Source organism: Acanthaster planci, linkage group LG02 (assembly GCF_054643075.1).
Source record: "Acanthaster planci isolate LZ-2023a linkage group LG02, COTS_SCS, whole genome shotgun sequence".
NCBI classification, from domain to species: Eukaryota; Metazoa; Echinodermata; class Asteroidea; order Valvatida; family Acanthasteridae; genus Acanthaster; species Acanthaster planci.
The window spans coordinates 5,689,407-5,710,693 of NC_141778.1; the positions used below are offsets into that span (position 1 = coordinate 5,689,407).

The window sequence follows — 21,287 nt, forward strand, 5'->3', positions numbered from 1 at the left end:
GCATCTTGTAACCTCACACGTCCGTACTGTTCCTTTTCTACGAGATGTTTTGCGGCACGCTGGACAATAATGAATGCGCTCTTGCATGCCACGCCATTCCCCTCATTTAAGGCGCAAAATTTGGGACGCGCTACTGTGCAAATGAATACTTCGGAGTTTAACCAGTAACGGACAAAACAGGACATGACACGCAGAGAAGGAACACGACTTACCCACGACAAACAAGACGATAATCCACTCGAATATGGTAAACGATGAGAAACGCACAGGAAACAAGTCTTTCGTATTGGCAATTAATGAGGCATTGAAGACCTGTGCGCAAGAACCCTTTGGGTTGGCATTAATTGAACGATTTACACTCGTTCTAAAATCAGTCGAGTGCGCAATGTTGCCTGGGCTCTCATAGGTCTCGACTAAAGTGGATTCCAGGAAGATGAAGATAAGAAAGACAAGGTAGCTGGCAGTGTGGGTGATGAACTTGACCAAGGGGGTGCTGACAAGTCGACTCAACTAGACAAGAAGAGAAAATTTAAATGATAGTCGTTACGCTGGATGCCAGGAGTAGTGGGTCAGGGTCGCGACAGACAAGCCTAACAGCCCACTATATTTTCCACCGGAGACGCCGACCTGGTGGTTGTACCCAGATAATAGATTTTAACCATTGTTACTTCAATCCTCAAATTTATTCTTCAAAGTACTGGTTGCCCATCACACTTTTCAAGTAGAGCAACAAAGCAACAAGTTCAAAATTATGCACCAAAGCCTGAAACTGGGATAACGATGGAAGAATGTTTCAGCAATTCAAAAAAAGAAAAGAAAAAAGGACGGTCATTCTGGAACAAAACACGCACGCGCTATATTAGCCCAGGTCAATGCAGCCACAATTAGTTTTGCGCAAAATTGCACATTTCAAAATTCCTTATTTCATGACTATTACAATTTAGCCTCCTTACAATTTGAAATCTAACAAAACGGGAGCACCTGGCACCTCTCTGAATCTCCCCAGTCTTTGACGACCCCGAATTGTCCTTCTAAGCAAGCGTTTGTAGCTTGTCTTTATGGTCGAAATACTCGATATCTTTTGGTCGCCAAAAAATATCGAGCATTCGAGATCTGATAGCCGCCACGGCCAAGTGACCCAAAAGGGAAGAATTTCTCCGATACCTCCAGAAATTGGCCAAAGTTTTTCAAAGCTGTTTTGTTGAGTTTTGAGTATTTTTCGCGAAAATATGCTCATAGAAAGATTGCTCCCCCCATTTTTGCATTACTTAATTATGATATTTTAAAAAAGTTTCTCAAATTTTCGTTGTATTATTTTGTGTTTTGATCTCCACTTGTCCTTAATTTTGATTTTTATTACGTTGACTATTTAAAAAATAACTTTTATACCTAAAATAGAAGCATTTCGCCATATTCTATTTCTACCTGTCCTCATATGGCAGGAAACACTTGCGCAAATGAGTTGAAACATTCAGATACAGGTATCTAGTATGTCAAACAATTATCTGCAAACGCAATGAAGAATGATAAAAGAAGGCAATTATTTGCCCTCAAACTAAATCTTAAGGCGTAGAGCCAATAATAATCGAAGATGCGTTATAAAATTGACACAAAACTCGCAATTAATTCGACGATGGATGACGAATGATGCAAATAATAACACAGTGCACTTATGTGTAAATATACTTGATTATTTATAGTCTACAGTCTACTGTTGCATGTTCTGCATCTCTCTTTGTCCATTTTGAGTTTCCATTGCGCCAAAGTGTCCGTGAATGAAAACGAGAATGGGTGAGAATAGCCATGATGCCGCGCTCTTTTGTAGAATTCAATTACGGTTATGTAGATCTATAATGAATGAGGCAAATAAATTAAATTGAGCCCGTGTAGTAATGAATAACTCAATAAAACCGCAGGAACAACCAGACCTGCCCAATCTCTTCGACATGAACCCTCGAAGATAAATGCCAATTTGACGGGTTCCTTTGTAATAGGCCTAGACATTGAAATAGCACATGCCGTTTCGTGACATTCAAGATCTTGGTTGTGGAAGGTCTCCTTTCATATTTGAAATTACAAATAATTCAAACGAGCACCCTACAAAAGCGTACTGATCATTTTAATTGAGGAAATTACATGTACTACAATTACGCATTGCAATTCAAGAAAAGGTCGGTCAAGAGCATACCTTGACGTTAACTACATTAATTTTCCTTAAATTTATTTCTATTTCTTGCTTAAACTGATCAGAATTATATTCAAATATGTTTTAGGACCTCGTACAAAAGACAAGTTGTTAATTGTTTGGTACCTATTCATTTTCATATCCTTCTGTTTCGTTTACGGACATTCTAATTTGCTTTTTGACGCCCCAGTTTAGACAGTACATCATTCCATGAAGTAGCACTCAATCCTTGTTGAATTGGACGCTTATTGCTAATCATACATGCATTCAATGGACGAAAAGTACCATAAAATGTAACGAAGAAACAAATTAATTAGGAAACTGTATTTTTCATCTGTATAATTTTCTGTAATTTTTAACTCAAGGTGTCATTTTGTTCCTTTGCCGGTATGGATTCTTTTACAAGTGCGCTATATTCCTTCTGACCTGAATATCAAGTCCTTAAATTCTGAAAATAAATTCTTCATCCGTATCTTATATTTTGTGTAGGCATATTTTTTTTCAAATTCGTCTTTGCTATCCAAAGTAATGTCAATGGTGTATTAGAAATTTAATGCAGCATTGTCAAAAATGTTTGTCCACTTAATTAAAATGTAACTGAGTAGGCCCCTATAATTATGTTCTTGGCCAATGGTTTGGGAAAATGTAAGTATTCTTTGCTGGAAAAGTTCAGTTCGAACGAAATTCTAAATTTGATCGCTATGACATCAAAGCAACAGTTCCAGAAAAGCATGGACAATTTTAAATATTTCAAAAAGGCCACTCCTCAACACACTTAACCCAAAAGGATGTGTGGAATAGGAATAGTGTTCATAACTTGTTTAGTAGAATGTTATTCAAAAGAGGCCAATTCACCTTCCTTTCACAAGACTGAAAAACTAAATTGATCGGACAAATGAACAAATGAATAGACCTTAAACATAATGAGGTAACGCAATATTAACTGTGGTGCATTGTGGGTGAAAGGTGGGGACGACAGTACCACGCTATTGCTAACATCATGCGCCATGTCAAAAAGATCCTGAAATCGAGAAGGCCTAGGCCTATGTTTTCCAAAATGGTTCCTGTTAACTGTTGTTAACAAGACGAACGCTGGAGCTGCATTTTTTCAAGCTTCCACGAGACCGCAAGTTTGCTCCGTCTAAAGTCGCGCGAAGGCTCACATTACTGACGATCGTGTCCGCCATCTTTGATTTATATTCCCATCGCGCAATACGTCATTTTGTTTCTACTGAATGCCGCTGCATGGAAGGAAAATATGTCTACGCCACATACGGACCTTTTACCAACGAGAAATGACCAAAGTGTGGACGGCAACACACAATTGTTTCCATCTGATTTCTAACATTTTTTTTCTCTTTATATAATTGTACTGCACAAGTAAAAGAAATGTCCTCTTCCTTCAAATGTAGTAGGCCTAGATTTCGCTTGTGCAGTGTCGGTACGAAGAAAGTCCAATCGAAAATAGTGATCAAACAAAGCGGCTATCAGTGTTTTTGTTTAAAAGAAATATGCGCGATAATGAAGATTTACCTTTGATGTGGGTGCCACCCAGTAGGCAATTGCTAGAAATGGCAAGCAGAGTGGAATGAGGAGAGTAATGAGAATCTTGTACACTATACCGCTTCGTCTCCAGCCAGGGAACCCGTCGTACCACATTGTAGCAAGTTGATGCTGACAATGAGGATGCGCTACAAACTAAGAAAAGAGAGGTACACAATGGCGATGATTGCTGTAGCCAACGTCTCAACACAATGACATGCCACGAGTGAATACCGTAGCAGGTTTGTGAGTTAGATCACTTTATGTCTGTTTAGGTATATGGCGTGAGGTATTCAACTTAACAGATTGCTTTCAGATGCGCTTTAGTCAATCGAATTCGCCACTTTTGGGGCAAGCATATTTGAAATGGAAGCGAAGGAATTCAAAATAGGATCTTACATCACTTCTCACCTCTTGGTTTTTCATTTTGAAGGCATGCAGTGTCTGACTGATTTTCTCTGGTTATGGTGTGGACATTTATTGCTAGAACATGGAGGGCCGGGGGGGGGACAGGGCAATGACCCCCTAAGGGCAGCAAATTTCTTTCTTTTTTTAAATAATAAAAGAAAGGAAATTTGGGGGACTAGTTCAGTTCCTTCCCTTGGGCCTAAAAAAGTAGGCTCACACCTCGGAGAGGCAAAAAAAAAAGTGCTAAGAATTCCTAAATAGTTTGGTCACCTTCAAAGTCGCAAGCACTACAGACCAGTTTGTGAAATTTTCAAATGTTGACACTTAACCTTTGATTGAAGCGCTCAAATGCGATGTTTAAAAAGCCACATGAAATTTTGTTTAGATAATCCTGGCAGGAGCGTATTAATTGACAGATATCACTTTCAACGAGGTATCGAGTCGAATACTCAAACAGCTTATACATTATTGAGAACAAGCCACTTCTAATCCCTTCAAAGATGCAAAAGAGTATTTAGGGGTGCATCCGGTGGCAATGGGGCTATGGCGGTCCACCTCTACCCCCAAAAAGGAGGCAAAAAATCTTTTAAAAATAATAATGCGAGAAAGTTGAGTTTCTTTGGTGTATTTCATTTTCCTTTCTTCTGAAAAACCCGATATTTGGCCCCTTAAAATGTTGTTCTAGCGCCGTCCCTGAAAGGATAATAGTAGCAAACAAGTTTTTTTTTTCAAATTTAGAACCACCCCCAAAAGCAAATGGGGTAACTTCAATTTAAGATAATTGAATACCTCATTAAACGAAAGGCCCAACTCTACCATTTTAACCTAGGATAGTTAATTGATTTCTTTTACAACTCCTTCAAAAATATTCATTTTTCTTTTGAACTCAAAAAAGGTTTTGTTGGAGTTGGGTCTTTCTTTCAATTAGGTATTCAATTTCAAAATGAAGTCTCAAGTCTGAAAACGAACACGAACTTCGAAAATCTAAGAGGAACCACGATTCCCTTCGATATGACCACCTGATCATATTTGGCAAGGAAAACTTAGTTTATAACGTACCTTGTAAGTTTCACATTATGTTTTATATGTCTATTTAGCTGTTTAATGCAAATGTAAGAAATTATTTAATGCCCATATAAAATTGTCCGGATGGGAATGAAATTATTCAGAAAAGCAAATGGAAACTCACTCCCATTCGAGGTCCTAATATGTAAAGCAATCCAGACAAATTAATATCATATACCTTTACTATTGGGGTATACTGTCATTCCATCTGTATGGACGATGTTGTTGACCTTTTACCTGTTTCTGGTAGTACTTGATAGCAAGCCGTAGTCTCGCCAAATCGTTGTCGGTAGTCTCCGTGTCAGGGCTGAATTCACCGTCTATTTGTTCCTCAGAGTCTGCCGGGGCAAAACCCTCCATGGTGTTACCCCTCTGGTTGAGAATGGTACGGACCTCCTGCGAGTTTTGGCACATATCCAGGAGATCGGATGCGTACTTTTTGCATTGCTTGGCAAGATCCCTGTATTCATTCTGTGATAATGTAGATGTAAGTTGTTATTATAGTTAACACTTAACATCTTGTAAATTGTGTGAAGGTTTCTCCAATTATCAACTTTACTATTTTTACAATGCACTGCTTTCAGAATACTAATAGAGGGTTTGCATGGCTGCCAACTTGCAGGTCAGTGCTTTTGTTCGAAAGGGTGGGCAAAAAGGAGGTTTCCCTGTGGGACAAAAGAACTGCCCTACAAGATGGCTTCCACGCAAAACCTCTTTAGGTTTCCGCTTTAATCTTTCTTGGGTATCTAAAATCTAAAATCAAACAGGAACTTTTACCGAGGCACCTTATGCTCTAAAATGAAATCAACCCTACGGTGTACGTAAAATGATATTGACATTGGAAGATTCTGGACTGTAAGGGTTCATGAAGTTTTAAATGGTTTTTAGAGCCAGAGCAATATTTCACACAAAATTATCATTTCATGTGAGGAGCCCATTTTAGGAACACAGGGTAATTGAGTTTGAATATACGAGGATTGAGGAGCTGTCATGTTTTGAATGGGCTAAACGTAACACCCGAGGGTGATAAACTACATGTACTTACTACACTCGCCCTTGCACCTTGCACGGCCACAATTGAGCACATACAAGTCAACAGTGTTACCCTCAAATCCGATTTTCTTTCACAAAGAGAATAGCCTGCATGAAAGAATGTTGTGTTGTGTAGCCGCCTGTACGGGTAAAGCAGAAACTCTTGTGGGTTTCGAATGGGTGTCAAGAGGATTTAAGGTGGGCATTCCTATTTTAAGGATTATTTTTCAAGTGATCTGTCGTGTTTGGAATGAGTAGACATATGGTAGGATAAAACAATGGCTCGGTTGTTCAGTGGGAAAGTACGTAAGTGAAGTAGATGTTTGTTCTGACGACACTGAACATCACTCCCCCAGCCATGATCAATTACTGCGTTAACGTCTCATCAGATTGGGTTATGAATCATTTTAAGCAGCGCATGTTATCACATTTCCAACAACTTGGAAGGTTGTATTCTGCTAATCAGCAGAAATGCTGTGATCCCCTCCAATTACACCCAAGCAAGGTACGGTGTATGCCAAAGGGTTAAGACTCGTGAACATTATGGTAGAAATTTACAAGAATATCAGCATCTCGGTCTTATACCTGGAAGTCAACAGGTTCCACTGCCAACAGCCTAACCCCAGATGAAATGTTGGAACAGTTGAAAGAGAAATTGGCTACAGTTAAAAAAAAAAGCGAGACTAGCTTCAGATTCTCACACTCTTTCCAAAGAGTTGGAGTATTCGCAAAACAATGCATAAGTTTTAACTCTAAAAGCGACGGGGGGGGCTAAACCTGAAGCATTAATGTGAAGTTTATGGTTTTGTTGTTGGGGTCATTTGAAGTTCTTGGCTATATGCAAAAATTATGTCAAAATGGCTGCAAAGAGTTACTCTAAAAACCCTTGAAGGCTCAGTTTCTGGAAAAAATGCACTGTGGGTAGGGTTGAAATTTGTGCAACACTGTTGACTTACATGTACTCAATTGTGGCTATGCAAGGTCGAAGGGTAAGTGTAGTAAGTACATGTAGTTTAGCACCCTCGGGTGTTACGTTTAGCCCAGTCAATACATGACAGCTCCTCAGTCCTCATATGTACTGTATATTCAAACTCAATTACCTTATGTTCCTAAAACGGGCTCCTCACATGACATGATCATTTTGTGTGACATATTTCTCTGGCCCTTAAAACCATTTAAAACTTTATTAAACCTAACAGTCCCAAATCCTCCGATTTCAATACATAATTTTACATACACCTTAGGATTAATTTCATTTTAAAGCATAAATTGCTTGGGTACGAATTCCTGTATTAGGATTACATACATAATTATTCGAAGCTGATCGACTGTAGAAAATTGCCACATTTTTGATTTTTAAATACCCCAGAAAAATTTAAGCGGATTCTTCTAAAGCAGGAACCATACTTTCATAAACACTTGGTTTAAAATTTTTTAAAGTGATACTTTTTTTAATGGGGTCAAAGGTCACAGGCGCATGTCAAAGGTTATTTTGACTATTGATTCACAAAGCTAAATTTCCACAACATCAGTGAAAGTAGCATATTCATCTGATTATTTCGATACCACATTTGCATATACTCGATAAAAAATGAGAGGGTTTTACTAAAAGGGTGGATTTTTAAGTGAAACTGTCAATTTTTTTACCTCTGCCCTGACCACATGGAAATGCAGATTCCGCTAAAAATTGGCAATTATTTATATTTCATTGATGTCTTCAAGCACAGCAAGTTTCATCAAAATCTGAAGACCTAAGGTCAAAAAGCGTGTTGGTCTGACTCGGAATGACCCATAAGCATATTCAGTTAACCCACACATGTCGGAAAAAGCTAGCCCCAAAACTAATTTGAACGATGAACAGCACGTCGCGGAGTGCCCCGGCCAATTGAAATGCATCTTGTGCTTATTCTAATTTGTAGAACGTTTTTTTCATTATAGGCAAACACAATTATCATGGTGCACTTCTATACAGGAATTGATTTTTTCGTCTGAGTTTGGTTTGGCTGGTCTTTAATCGTCATTCAGTTTCGTTCGATACTGATGGGTGCTCGAAAATTGGCTTCCAGTTTGACAAATTCGGCAGGGTATGCAGCATAAATAATCCAGTGTGGCAGAATGCTATGGATGGCGACTTTAATGCTAATGTTTATTCCATTTTAGGCAATGCATTCACCTGTAGAATGTGAACTTGAAGAATAGGAAGGCTAGGCCTATCAGAACGGAATGCACAAAAGATGATGTGTGAAGCTGGATAGCGTGTTTTTAAATTCGGTCAGGGGACATTCATTTCGTTGTCCATGGTGCAGAGGTTTAATTTAGTTTTTAATCCATGTGTTGTATCATCTTGTCTTACGATGCCATTCTATATTGACAGGCACTTTAGCAAATCCGTGAGGTATTAGACTTGTATAAACACGAGTAAGGGACACGTCTTTAATTGCAAACTTGTACAGCTCATATCACCTTGAACGTTAATCCTGCCCACCGATCGACAATTATTCGAGGGCAGAGCGTGTTTACACGACGTACAGACGAGTTACAAGGAGACGGATTCAATCAAAAATTAAAAGCCGACCATTTCGCATGAAGGACACCCAGTACTGCGAAAACCATACTGACAAAACACTTAATGTCATCAAATTGCGGTATTATTCCCTACACGAACTTGTGCAGTTTCCTTTCAGTTCTAAATGGACGATTTTCACAGCACAGTGAATGTTTTAAGAAACGTAATATATTAATTTCATACGGTTATTTTATCAAAGGGTCCACAAAGACCTCCGTGGGCAAACTTGATTAATATGCAAATAACACAATAGGGGTTAAGGAATACCTTTCCCTTTGCTGTGGTTCATTGTACTGACCCCTCAAGTGAATGTTTGAATCCTCAAAAATGATGACATTATGGATGACGTACATTTGAGAACCCAAATTATAGCCAGGCACCTTTTTGGTTCGTCTAAAGCCGAGAGAAACTTGGATATTGACACGTACAATTTTAAATATACCCTTTGTCATCGCGTTTCATTAAAGCTTCACTTCATCTTTGCTCATGGGCGTTTTTTTTCTTTTGTATTTTGTTTTTATTGTTTTTAAATTTCCCGCAGATCGTGGGCACGGCGTCCGACTTCAGAAAAACGAGTTTTCGTGTTCGGAGGAAAACACTGTGACTCGAAATGCGCACTGCGCGATTTGAAGCTCCCTGACAGTTGTGACTAGTTGCCCCCAGTCAGCCTGATTTTTGATGTCCAAATTCGTCAAAATTACGCTTTGGTTGGAAAGTTTACAGGTGTTGCCACTGCCTGCAGTAACACAACTGGGATCGGCACGATCTCTGAAACACCCTACACTGGACTGAATTTTCCGAACTCGATCTGAGATGTGCATTGACGCGCTAGCGGCGCGCGACGATGTCTTATCAAATGTACGTCGCAGATATGCAAATGTTCTATGTCAATGGGGGGGGGCGGCTTAAAAAGTTGACGTTTGTTTTCTCCCATTTATTTATCAAAACAATCACTTTTTCATTCTGGATATCGTTAAAAATGTATACTTTCTAATTACAACATATAAAACCACTTTTCACGGACCCTTTAATCATCAGACAATAAAAACAGTCATCATACTAAATGCATTTTCCTAATATCATTTAACATTTAACTATTTGTATTTTGATACAAATTTAAGCATATTCTGCCATCCTTCTGTTTAAAAAATTGTCTGTTTGTGAAAATGGAGACAGTCTGCCTCTGAGAAAGATTCCTCTTAGTATGTCAGGCTGTTTCCGGTGTAACTTTCGAAATGAGTACACATAAAAAACGACTCCATATTACTTTACATTATTTGGCAAATTTCAGACGAATTTGATTTCTTCGCTGTTGCCACAAAGGAGAAGGAATCAGAATGCTGCACTCGCATTTCAAATCGCCAAGTATAATAGTGCATATTCGAGATCGAATTTCTCATTCAAGTCTAAGGGCATTTACATTGACTATATCTATCCATCGAGTTTATTAAAGATTTTACCTCATGTGTGTTAAATTGACCTTAAATCAGATAGCCTATGCATATAGTTTGCACAGAAATGCAACAAACGCAGAAGGCGGAATATCTTTGCAGTATTCTCAGTGAAGTGTGCGACACAATTAATATCTTATTATTGAGCTCAGGTTAATGGCTCCATGTCTGGCGCCGAAGGTGCGTCCGCCATCTTGTATGACCTCGCTTTCGAACGCTTTTGTTGTTTTGTAATTACGTTCGCGGACTGATTCTGCTTGAATTTGTCTACAGCGAATCGACAGACTAATGCTCGCATATACACGACGAGGAATGGCACAATTTTTCCTGGCTCAACAATGTCGATCATTAGAATGGTGCGCGGTGTTGCAAGATTGAATATATTTAGAGCGGTTAACCTTCTGCGTCTCGTCTGGGACCGTCTCCGCGTTTCTTGCGTCCAGAATGAAACAATAGCTCCATGTGGGTCAGTAAAAATCTTCTGTGGTCACCTATCCCAATATGACTACACAAAAAAGGAAGCTCGACGAACAAAATACATAGGTTTCGATCCAACGTATCCAACACAATTTAATTCAACTGAAACTAATAGCATGAACTCTGGTGGGATGTGTCCCAAAGACAGACCGATGGAGGCACCCGATTCGACAGACCGATGGTACCCGATTCGACCTCCCAATACTGTTAATAAAAGAGGCTTTCCAAGCAAAACATTCCATCAGAAGAACGCAGGAAATGATACATCATAGCATAATGTAATACAGCCATCACGCAAATAAGTGAGGCTCAAGTGGAGTGGATAGCGCTTACAATTGAGCATCCCCCTTCTCAATGAACCAAAATTCATCAAGGCAAAAACTTTTGGCATTAAATTAAATAACCTTTCAAAACTAATGTTTTCCAACGGGAAAGGGCTGAAATAAAAACCTTCAGATTCGATCAACTCATCTCTCACCCTTTCCCTAAGGCTCAACGGAACTCTCTGTTTTCGTTCTTTTGTGCCAACCCTGCATAATGATGCTGAAGCTGTCAATATTGCACCAACATGCATTCCCATTTTAATGTATTGGCTCCGAACATGGCATTTTGTTTTAAAAGCCTCATTTTTTAGCGGCGATGGAGAGTCCGGTCGGGTTCTGACGGCTACTGTCTGCTCGCCTGCTCCATCTTTGGCCTCTCTGTCCTCATTACGTTTTTCGCAGGACCTATACAAAACCGTCCTCCCTTTTATCACATATTTCAGAGCACTGATTTGATATTATATTCTCGTCGATATTCTGATCACAGTGCTACGCAGCCCTTACATATCTCCCTTTTATCAACTTGTTTTACATCTTTATCTTCAATACGGTTTGAGAATCATTCGTCCTCAAAACATTTATCCTTTTGAAAAGTGGCTATATGTTAAGTTCTCCATTGGCAGACTTTTCTTTTAGCTGTAGGACATTTCATATTGTGCTCCATATTTCCCTTTCTCTAGAACTGATAATGCTGTGCCGTAGTTCTGTGTCGAGTTGATATAGTGCAATATCGGATCCATACATGAGTCACGGTGGGGAAAACACACATCTGGCAAAATATCCGCCGGGCATCTCCAAAAGAAGCGCCCCCTTTCTGACAGGTTTTGACCTACTCCTGATATTACCTTCACAGTTGTGATGTGTACACATCGCACACATAAAGTAAATTAACTTGTTACAACACTTCCAATTTTTGTACAACATGATATGTGCTTTATTCTGTTTTCTGGATTCTGCTTTCCCCTTAGTTGATTAGTGGTCTACTGACTAATAAGATAAGCGACTTGTTGACTTCCCTCACTGAAGAATACTGTATTAAGCTCCATCTGACCAGGGTATGAGGAGCTACACAGCTCAGTCTAATTTTGAGTACAACACATCCTTCGGGATATAGTGCAACCGGGATACATCGGATCTATACATGAGTCACGGTGGGGAAAACACACCGTCTTTTTTGTTAACTCATCCGATCAATATTTTATATGCGTATCTGAGAAATTCTGACAAAAGGCTTACCTTGAACTCCTTTTCAATTTTTGAGAGTTGCATTAATTCCTGGCTAAGTAGAAAGGCACTGAGGATGGGATCTCGACTGGTCAGCGATATGTAAGCCGGGCTTGCTAAAGCACGGTATGCATGAATACCCGCAAGGGAATGCTTCAATGGGTCAAAGAGTCGCTTGTTGTAACAAGACGTGCATTCGCAGAGTGAGTGGTGAGGCTTCTTGACGGAATCGCCTCTGTGAAGTAGCAACCGTATGATGTCAATCTCATTGCAGTGTGCGGCCAGCATAATAGGGGTGATGTCTTGGTCAAACTTTGAGTTATTCTTTGGCTGGAAGTAGTTGGTCAAACTGCCCAGCCGGAACTTATCTTTACTCTTTTGAAACATAGGATGAGTGAGAAGTGTCTGCGTTATCCGCAGGTAACCCTTGCTGATGGCCAGCATTAATGATTCATTAATACACTGTAGCGGGAGTTGTCTGCCGAAAGCTCGTATCAGGTGTTCTACGATATCTAAGTGTTCATTCTCAGTGGCGATCTCGAGGCATGTCCTGTCTTTGTAGTCCGTGCATTTGAGCAGGCGGGATACGATGTCGGGTCGCTCTAACATGGCCCTGGTGGTAGGTAGATCCCCGAATTCTACAGCCTGCAAAAAGCGAACCTCGTCCTCTTCTAGAATCTCGTGTTGATTGCTACCAAGGGAGGCCAGCACAGAATCGTAGGCTTTCCGTCTCATGGCGTGTAGTCCTTGCGGGGCACGGTTGGAAAGATTATCCCTGCCCTGCCGGTGAGCCCTGCAAACACACAAAATGAAAATTAGTCCAAACAAGCAGCATCAAGGTAAATGTCCAATGAAGCAGCCTCACTGACGGCACCTAGAAACTGCACTGTTGAATTCGGAGCACTAGTAAATAGGAGAGAAAAGCAGTTTATTGATGTGACAATTAAAATGACAATATCATGAGGTGGAATTACATTAAACTACCTCAAAGCCTTGACAGGACCGTAGCAATCAGGCGTAAGCTCAAATAAGCCGACAAGTTACCAACTTTTCTTGAAAACGGGATCCTGCAGCTTGACCTTGGAAATTTCGATGTCAAGTAACCATGGATTTGTAGTTATGCATATCCCCGGGAACAATCCACTGTCCTCCAAGTTGGGACGGACATCAGATTGGTAGATTAGAATTCGAATTACAAGTTGAGGGAGATAAACACGAAGAAAACTATACCACGATATGATGATTGATCTTCTTAAAAGCAACCATTTGCATGTCTGCTATCAGTAAACTGCCATAAAATTTCTTTCCGTCTTTCAAACGGAGTTCCTAAACCCTTTGCGTTGGATGAGATATTTTCACTGTTTCCATATCGGTAATGGCATTACCTTCTTCCTTTTTGTCATACACCGTTAACGTCACTTGCAATTACATATGCCATTAATGTACTGGTAGCCGGTTGATTCATCAGAGAAATTATTCAACGACTGAGGAATGTTGGCCTCCTTATTAAGGCCAACATGAAAAGAGACGTCAAGACTTCTGCATGCATGGCTACTGAATGCTCTCCCAGATGAGAAAACCCCCAAACCCTTTGATATCTGGCACTTGAAAAAGGGAAACATTATACTTGCCATTTTCCTTCTACTGCCCTTAGAGACGGCGCCAGTAAATCAGTGCCACAATGAAGGTGTCATCGTTGTAATATATCACGCTATCATCGCGTCCCTAGCCCTGTTCACCTATGGCAACGCTGTCTGCGATAGTGCACAATCGAGCGGTTTTTATGAGAAATTCGCAGTATATAGGCTATACCATGTCTTTGTTACGCGTAGAGGTAGGGCCATTGTGTTTACAGATACTGTAATGTCGACATTGGAAATATGGTCAACCGAGCATAAAACATGATACCAGCAAAAATACCGGCCTGCTTGTAATATTAAAGGAGCTCAGTCGAAAAACCTGACGGCAGTAGAGATACGACGTTGTTTCGTATAGCAGGTATATGCTGCAGGCACCAACATAATGTTCAAGTCTCACAGAAACCCTGCAATTTTAATGTACTACACTAACTCCAACCTGTTGCCGAGGAGGTCAAGGTAGCAAGAAAGTAACAAAATATACAGTTCTTGTCAAAATGCTTTGGCCGGGAAAATTCTGTTCAAGCTACCCCGTCGATCGTTCAATTCTGCTCACCCACTCCTGCAGCACTGTAAAAAAGGGAGGTTTTTTTCATTTATCTTCAAAGCAGAAACGAATGACAACTTTCAAATTAAAAAGTAATACTTCTGCTGGGTACATCGCATTGTTCGGTATTACATTAAAAGCAACGACTGATTTTTGGAACATGCTGTAGGGATTCAAGGAGAGGGTACCTCGCACGAATAGAAGACAATTTAACGGACGTGAAAGTGTGTGTAAAATGGGAATTTTACTTGGGACCATATTTTGTGGTAGTTTTGGCACCTCTTCATAGATAAGAAAACTGCCTGATATCTCGTTTAAAGCAACTGAAACTTACTTTTCTTTTTCCCGACAAAGAAAAACTGCATGTTTTACAGGAACCTCTTGAGAAATTTGCCCATTACAAATATTTGTCAGAAAACCTTATTAACTGAGTTTTCAACCTGTCATAACTGAAACCAAAAAATCATCAGCGTGAACAAACTTCAGCAAAATTAAACCAAGATTCGGACGAATTTGGGTGTAGAAACAGCTACAGCTCCAAGGTTTCTGCCTTCAATGACATCGAACATTTGCTCATAAACATTCGAATTACCATTTACATAAAAAAAGTCTTAAATGGAACTATATGGCACAACAAAATTGAAAAGTTTAACAAAAACAGTTAAGTTGTACACAAAGATCATTTACTCGAACTGCCCTTCTATGACAATATAAACTGCCTGAAACTCTTCCCAAATTGAGATCCGTAGACGAGATCATGAATAAAATGAATCTGTCTGAAAAAGAAAACTGAAAAAAACTTAGGAAGATTCAGACAAGCATGCATGCAGGGTCAAGGCAAAGTCCTTGAATCAACTTTACGTGTCTGTTTGCTGTAGCGTTTTTTGATGATTTTGACAATGTTATGACGTTTTCAATGTTCACAATTGATGCATCGATTGATTTAATTCTTTTGTCGAAAATACGACCACTGGCATTTTTGGTGATGTTTTATTGTTGGAAGGGCTGCAGCCAGAACACTGTTTCATTCAACCACTATACAGACTTCGCGAAATTATGAACTGATCATATCCTTTAGTATTTGGTCACTGATGGATCCAGACAGCAAACAGGTACCATGCCCCCAAGCAAAAAGGAACATTTCCTAAACTGGCCAAAGTATTCCTTCCTTTCAAAAGCGTTTGAAAAGTCCCAAATTAGCCTAATCAAAGGCAGTATACTAGTAAAGGGACACATGAAAAATCCGAAATTTCCTTAAAAAGTTTTGGCCCCCTCGAAAATTTGATGCTGGATTTGCAGTTGCGTCTGGTTTGTTTCCTCATCGAAACACATATTTCTGGTTTGCCTTGTTTCATATTTCCTTTATACGTTTCTTCCTTTCACTGAACATTTCTGTCATTTAGCGTGATGTGCATCTTTGCTGAGTTCAGCTCGTCAGTCTATATGGACAGGGTCGTGCGTCATCACTCCCCTGACAGGCAAGTAATTAGCTGGTCGCGAGGGGCCAATAATGTCAGATCGAGTCAATATTTTAAGGCCTAACAACTGTCTTTCTGCTATGACGTTCTATGACGATGTCTCCTATTCGCGTTCAACAAACATGGACGCACTCTCTAAATGCAACAGAACGGAAGACATCACTTATTGCATTTTGAAATGTTCTTAACATTGGTCTCTGCAAGGCCTGGAGTGGTGATTACCTTCCCCTTGACAGTGGTGTTCACTCTGGATCAGAGTGAACAAAAGTCACTCAAAAAGATGCAACCTTTATTCTAAAAATGGTGGAAAACCAACCGAAAAAGAGTTGACCCTCGTTATGGCTCTTCCAAGAGTGTTTTTTCTTCATTCTTCTATATCTACATCAGACGTCAATTGATAAAATACATGTATATGTGTCTTCTAGTAGTCTTATATACTTGAAATCTGCGATGTCACTTGCTGCGTCATTACCAAATACACCCATGATACTGGTCTAGTGTGGTAGTTAGAGGACACCAGACGTTGGCTTTTCTGATCATAATGTCGTATAGGAGGGGAAATAGTTTTCCGACTATGCAATATTTTAATGTCTTCCAACCTGTTCCTTTAAGCTCAAAGGGAAATAGCGAAGATTTCAGACCATTATGTTTTGGAGCTTGCAATTGGCAAAACGTCATACCTCCTTTTCCAACAAGAATGTTGGAATGTTGGCCTGGCCCACTCTCCTAAAAGAGTCTCTGGGATCTTAGGGAAATATTTTTCAAATATACACTTTACTTAGTGTGTGCATGTGGTCGAACTGTGTGTTGGTAGTGGTTAACGTCGGACCTTGGAAAATATACAGTAAATCCTTTTCCATAACAGAAAGTTTTATCTTTATTTTATGTTAAGTTTTATTTTAGCCATTAGGTCTCTCGCCCTATCCCCTATTCGGCTCATTACTTATCGACATGCGGTACCTAATCTATTTCTATGTACCAAGGAGGGGTCCGTCAGTGGGAATGACGAAATCTATTAGTGCTAACCGGAACAATGCATGTATTTATGCACCGTTGAATGATGCAGACTGCCTGCAATTTATCGACATTATGCGACTACAAGAATGTTTCTTATGCGTAAATACCAGTGGGAATAGCTTCCCAGGGGTCGAGGTAAAACACAAAACGCGGAGTACAGTGTGAAAGACTTCTACAGACTTCTCACCAAAATCTTCTCACTTAATCTTACGGAATTGGAGTTGTATCTGGACGGTATGGTATTCCAGATAAAACGGTGTTTACATCCAGAATATTAAAAAAAGATAGAAGCCACACAACTTTCTTAGGCCTCAACTTTACATTTGTTTCCTGATTATGATCATAGTTGTGTATATGCAGCCAATTATGCACTACAAGACTTAGACTTTCATGATATTTCCAGCCAATTTTCGGAAATGTGTGAATGAATTAGCAACAGCAGCATTCCTTTTCAAGCGAAATAGAACGAACATTCATATTCCTATTTTTATTTAACAAATAAAAATTCTACTTCAAGGAGGTTGTATTCAGTGTTATAGAGTCCGCAATCAATTCCCTGATATTGCACTGGTTTAGTATATTGACATTCATTTTTGCGCGAAATCGAATGCATCTCTGCTATCCAGCATTCATCTTCATTTGATCTCAAGCTATTTCGCAAAATGGGCAGGCGATTTCGCGCCAAGTGTTTATTTATTTATACCTGGTAAAGAATTAGAATTCGTTTGTGGGCCAACAGAAGTTATATTCTTAGAAGTGCTTTGTTGATTGGTTAAATGTTTGAATGTTCATGATTGAAACTACCGAGTATTGTAGGAAACCTATAAACTCCGGCGCTGCTGAGGGAACCTTCCTTCTTGTGCTGCGTTTCAATCATAGAAACTTAATTTTTTATAATTTTATCACAAACATACTATAAATGAGTAACATGACTTTTTTTCAAAGTTTTGTCATGATTTGTGCAAATGTGTATATTCTAATCAAATCGAACGTATATTTTGCGATCTTAAATTATAGCAATGAAAATGAATACTCACTTCCAAGCGACACGGTAAAAGACAGATTTTCAGCGAATAAGAATGCACATTTGTTGTAATTGACAAGGAATAGGTCAATCCGAAATCCCAGTCACGTATTTGTAACCTCTTTAATGAAATGTAATGCACATTCTTTGATTTGAAGGATGCGAAAGATAGTCGAATGCTTGTTATTGCGAAAATGAAACCAGATTTTAAGTCGTTTTCAAAATCTACTCTGAAATTGACATTTTATTTTACAAATTAGATGGCGCATTTTCCGAAATTGACCGGGAACAGTATAGTAATAAATAATAATAATTACATTTATATAGCGTCACTTTAAACTAGAGTGTCAGTGGAGCTTTACAACATTAAAATATGCCAGAGGAAAATACAAGATTAAAGTGAAAGACAAAATAGCCTACACATCAAAACTTTGCCCCCCAGTAAATCATCAAGACAAGGTTGGTGAAAAATTTGCTGAAGTCTATCACACAAGAAGTATTTACAATATTAAAACATACACAGATAATGAACAATTAATGAATAGACATTATTAAAAAAAAACAAATATAAATACACATTACAACTCTAGTAGAGCATGGCAAAGGCTTCTTTAAAAAGACGGGTTTTACACACAGATTTAATGTACGCCTCGCAGATCTGATTTACGACTGGAGTTAAAAGACACGTCATTTGGGTTTGCTGTATAGTAGCACGACACTCGAAGCAATATTTAATAGAATGGTTAATGTAAAAGGAAAAGTTTCAACGGATTTGACTGGACATAAGCGAAACGTTCTGCGCAAACATATGAATCGTAGATGGAATGAATTTTCTCATACCCAATTTTTCTGCGATGTTATACTCATCCTTAAAGTATGAAAATTATAATTTTTAAAACAGGAAAAGTGCCCCTGATTTCCTTTACAACTGGCGGCGCTGTTGCCGTGATGTCATCTGGGGAATTTGAGACAGGCTTCAGTGCGTGGATTCTTCTGTTCAACACAAAACTGACTCAATTAAACATTTCTGAAAAAGAGTTGCATACTTGGTAGGTATTTACACAACAACGAAAAAAAAGAAAATGAGGCCAGCAAAACCTTTAAAAATCTGCAATTTCTTGTGCACAAACCAATGCAACATTCAGACTGTCTTCCTTGGATTACATCGCAGTTTTGCTCATGAATATGGAAATAATAATTAACATAAAACCAAATAGGCAGCAAAAATACCTTTAATATAATGAAACAAAACTTGAAAATCCGGTTGACTGAGATGTAAAGGTGCATTTTAAAGGTTTATATTTTAACAATTTCTTTGCAGCTACCCTTTAATTTCATTAACCTGAAATGGAATCCTGTACTCTCATAGCAAAATTTAACCTTGTACATGTATTCATAGTGATCGTCATATATTTTGGTGGAAATGAATGCACAGTGTACTCAAATAAACTACCACTTTGCGAAATTGGTTAGGACAACCAATACAGGCCTACGTTCCATTGCAAAATATTCATAAATGCAGTTGGGGAAATACTGTAAGGCCTTGAGACAAGTTGAGAATACGTCAGCCATTGATGGAGCGTGCAGGAGCGCAGCTACACGGTATAGTTTAACGGGATAATATAAGTGCGCAGTGCATTATTAACGATTCTTGCTCCTCTTACTTTTCCCACAAAATTGAAAAGAGCTTCACTTACTCCTTTCTTTTATTTCCCTCTGTATCAGAAAGACCGGACAGGGGTTTAAACATGTTTGTTTTCCTCGCTCTGGGTCTGAACAGTCACGTACGTGCGCTGTCCCGGGTACAGTCTATCAAGGCGTATGCTTCTTGTCACGGGTACAAGCATTTAACGCTTTCATATACTACGATACCCAGCTGAATCTTTGCAGTTTGAATACAAGGTTAGTGAAAAGTAAATCAGCTGCATTCGTTGACTACGTGTTTAACAGTAAAGTTGATCTGTATTGTTTAAATAAGACCTGGATTACTGATATGGACACTGCCCATAAAGCTGAGATCACACCTACTGGATTCACTTTCCTGGATCATCCCTGTATGAACCATACTGATGGTGGTACTAGCCTTCTCTTCAGAAATGGTTTACATGTAACCCAATTGGCTACTGGTGAGCTGAACTTTTTCGAATGTTTCGAGTGGATCGTCAGTTACAAGCTGTTTAAACTGCGGGTGTCAATAGTTTATAAGGCCTCCGTACTCTATCAACCACCCAATTGCAATTGCTACTTTTCTTTCTGAATTTGGTGATTATTTGGAATCGGTTTTCTTGTCAACGGAACCTTTACTTATAACTAGTGACTTAAATGTGCATGTGGACGTGCCTGATGACCGTGATTCCATGACTCTGCTGGACCTGCTTGAATCTATGGGCCTTCGGCAGCATGTGGATCACCCAACGCACGAACATGGGCATACGCTTGATCTTATCATTACTCGTATTGATACAGTTGTCAAAGATCGCACGTCTATTGATCACCTGTTTTCGGAACATTTCAGTATTTTGCAACATTAATATGGTCAAACCTTCCCTCCCTACAAAGCATGTTTCAAATAGGAAAATAAAATCAATTGACACCGAGGCACTGAAATTGGATCTTGTTTCCTCTAAGCTGTGTCAAGAAACCCCGAATGACCTGGATGTCCTGGTCGACTGTTACAATTCTACTTTAGTTGAGCTGCTTGATCGTCATGCTCCCATACAAACTAAAACGCTTAAAAGTCAGGCCACTAGTACCCTGGTTTAATGATGAAATAAAAGCTGTAAAACGATGGCAACGGCAAGCAGAGCGGAAATGGAGGCATTCTGGGAATGTATCCGATTTGATGTCTTACAAGACCAGGAGAAATCGCACAAGTTATCTTATGAAAATGGCCCGTCGGGACTTCTATTCCAACCTCATCAAGAAAAACAATTTTGATCCAGGTAAACTGTTCATGATCGCAAAGAACCTTCTTGGTCACCGCAGCAAGGTTCCATTACCTCCATTCACCAGTAAATATGCTCTTGCAAATGAAATGGGACAGCTCTTCGTCCAAAAAATTAACAGAATTTACAATAGACTTGACAACGCTGTCGTTTCCATCACAGGAGTCCCCCTAGTTCCAGAAGTCAATTCATCTACATAATTGACTACATCGGATTGTTTTTCATTACTCTCGGATACTGACACAATCTCTCTTATCTCCAGGGCAACTAAAAAACCCTGCTCCCTTGACCCAATGCCAACAGCACTGGTGGTGAATTGGCTTGATGTACTTCCAGTGCTTACAGAAATGATCAATTTATCATTGG

General features: G+C 39.3%; 1 protein-coding gene across 3 annotated transcripts in view; it reads right to left on the reverse strand.

Moving 5' to 3' along the window:
• Positions 1-21,287, reverse strand: part of LOC110986216 (short transient receptor potential channel 7-like) — a 43,220-nt gene that overhangs the window by 10,953 nt on the left and 10,980 nt on the right. For 2 of the 3 annotated variants that reach the window (XM_022247913.2, XM_022247914.2), the window contains exons 2-5: positions 12,286-13,066; positions 5,438-5,671; positions 3,719-3,883; positions 213-510 (exon numbers count right to left, since the gene is read on the reverse strand). In XM_022247913.2, coding sequence (XP_022103605.2) covers positions 213-510; positions 3,719-3,883; positions 5,438-5,671; positions 12,286-13,066 — 1,478 coding nt within the window. Of the gene's footprint in view, positions 1-212; positions 511-3,718; positions 3,884-5,437; positions 5,672-12,285; positions 13,067-13,904; positions 14,061-21,287 lie in introns of those variants that run through there. The other variant, XM_022247915.2, reaches the window with a different exon arrangement.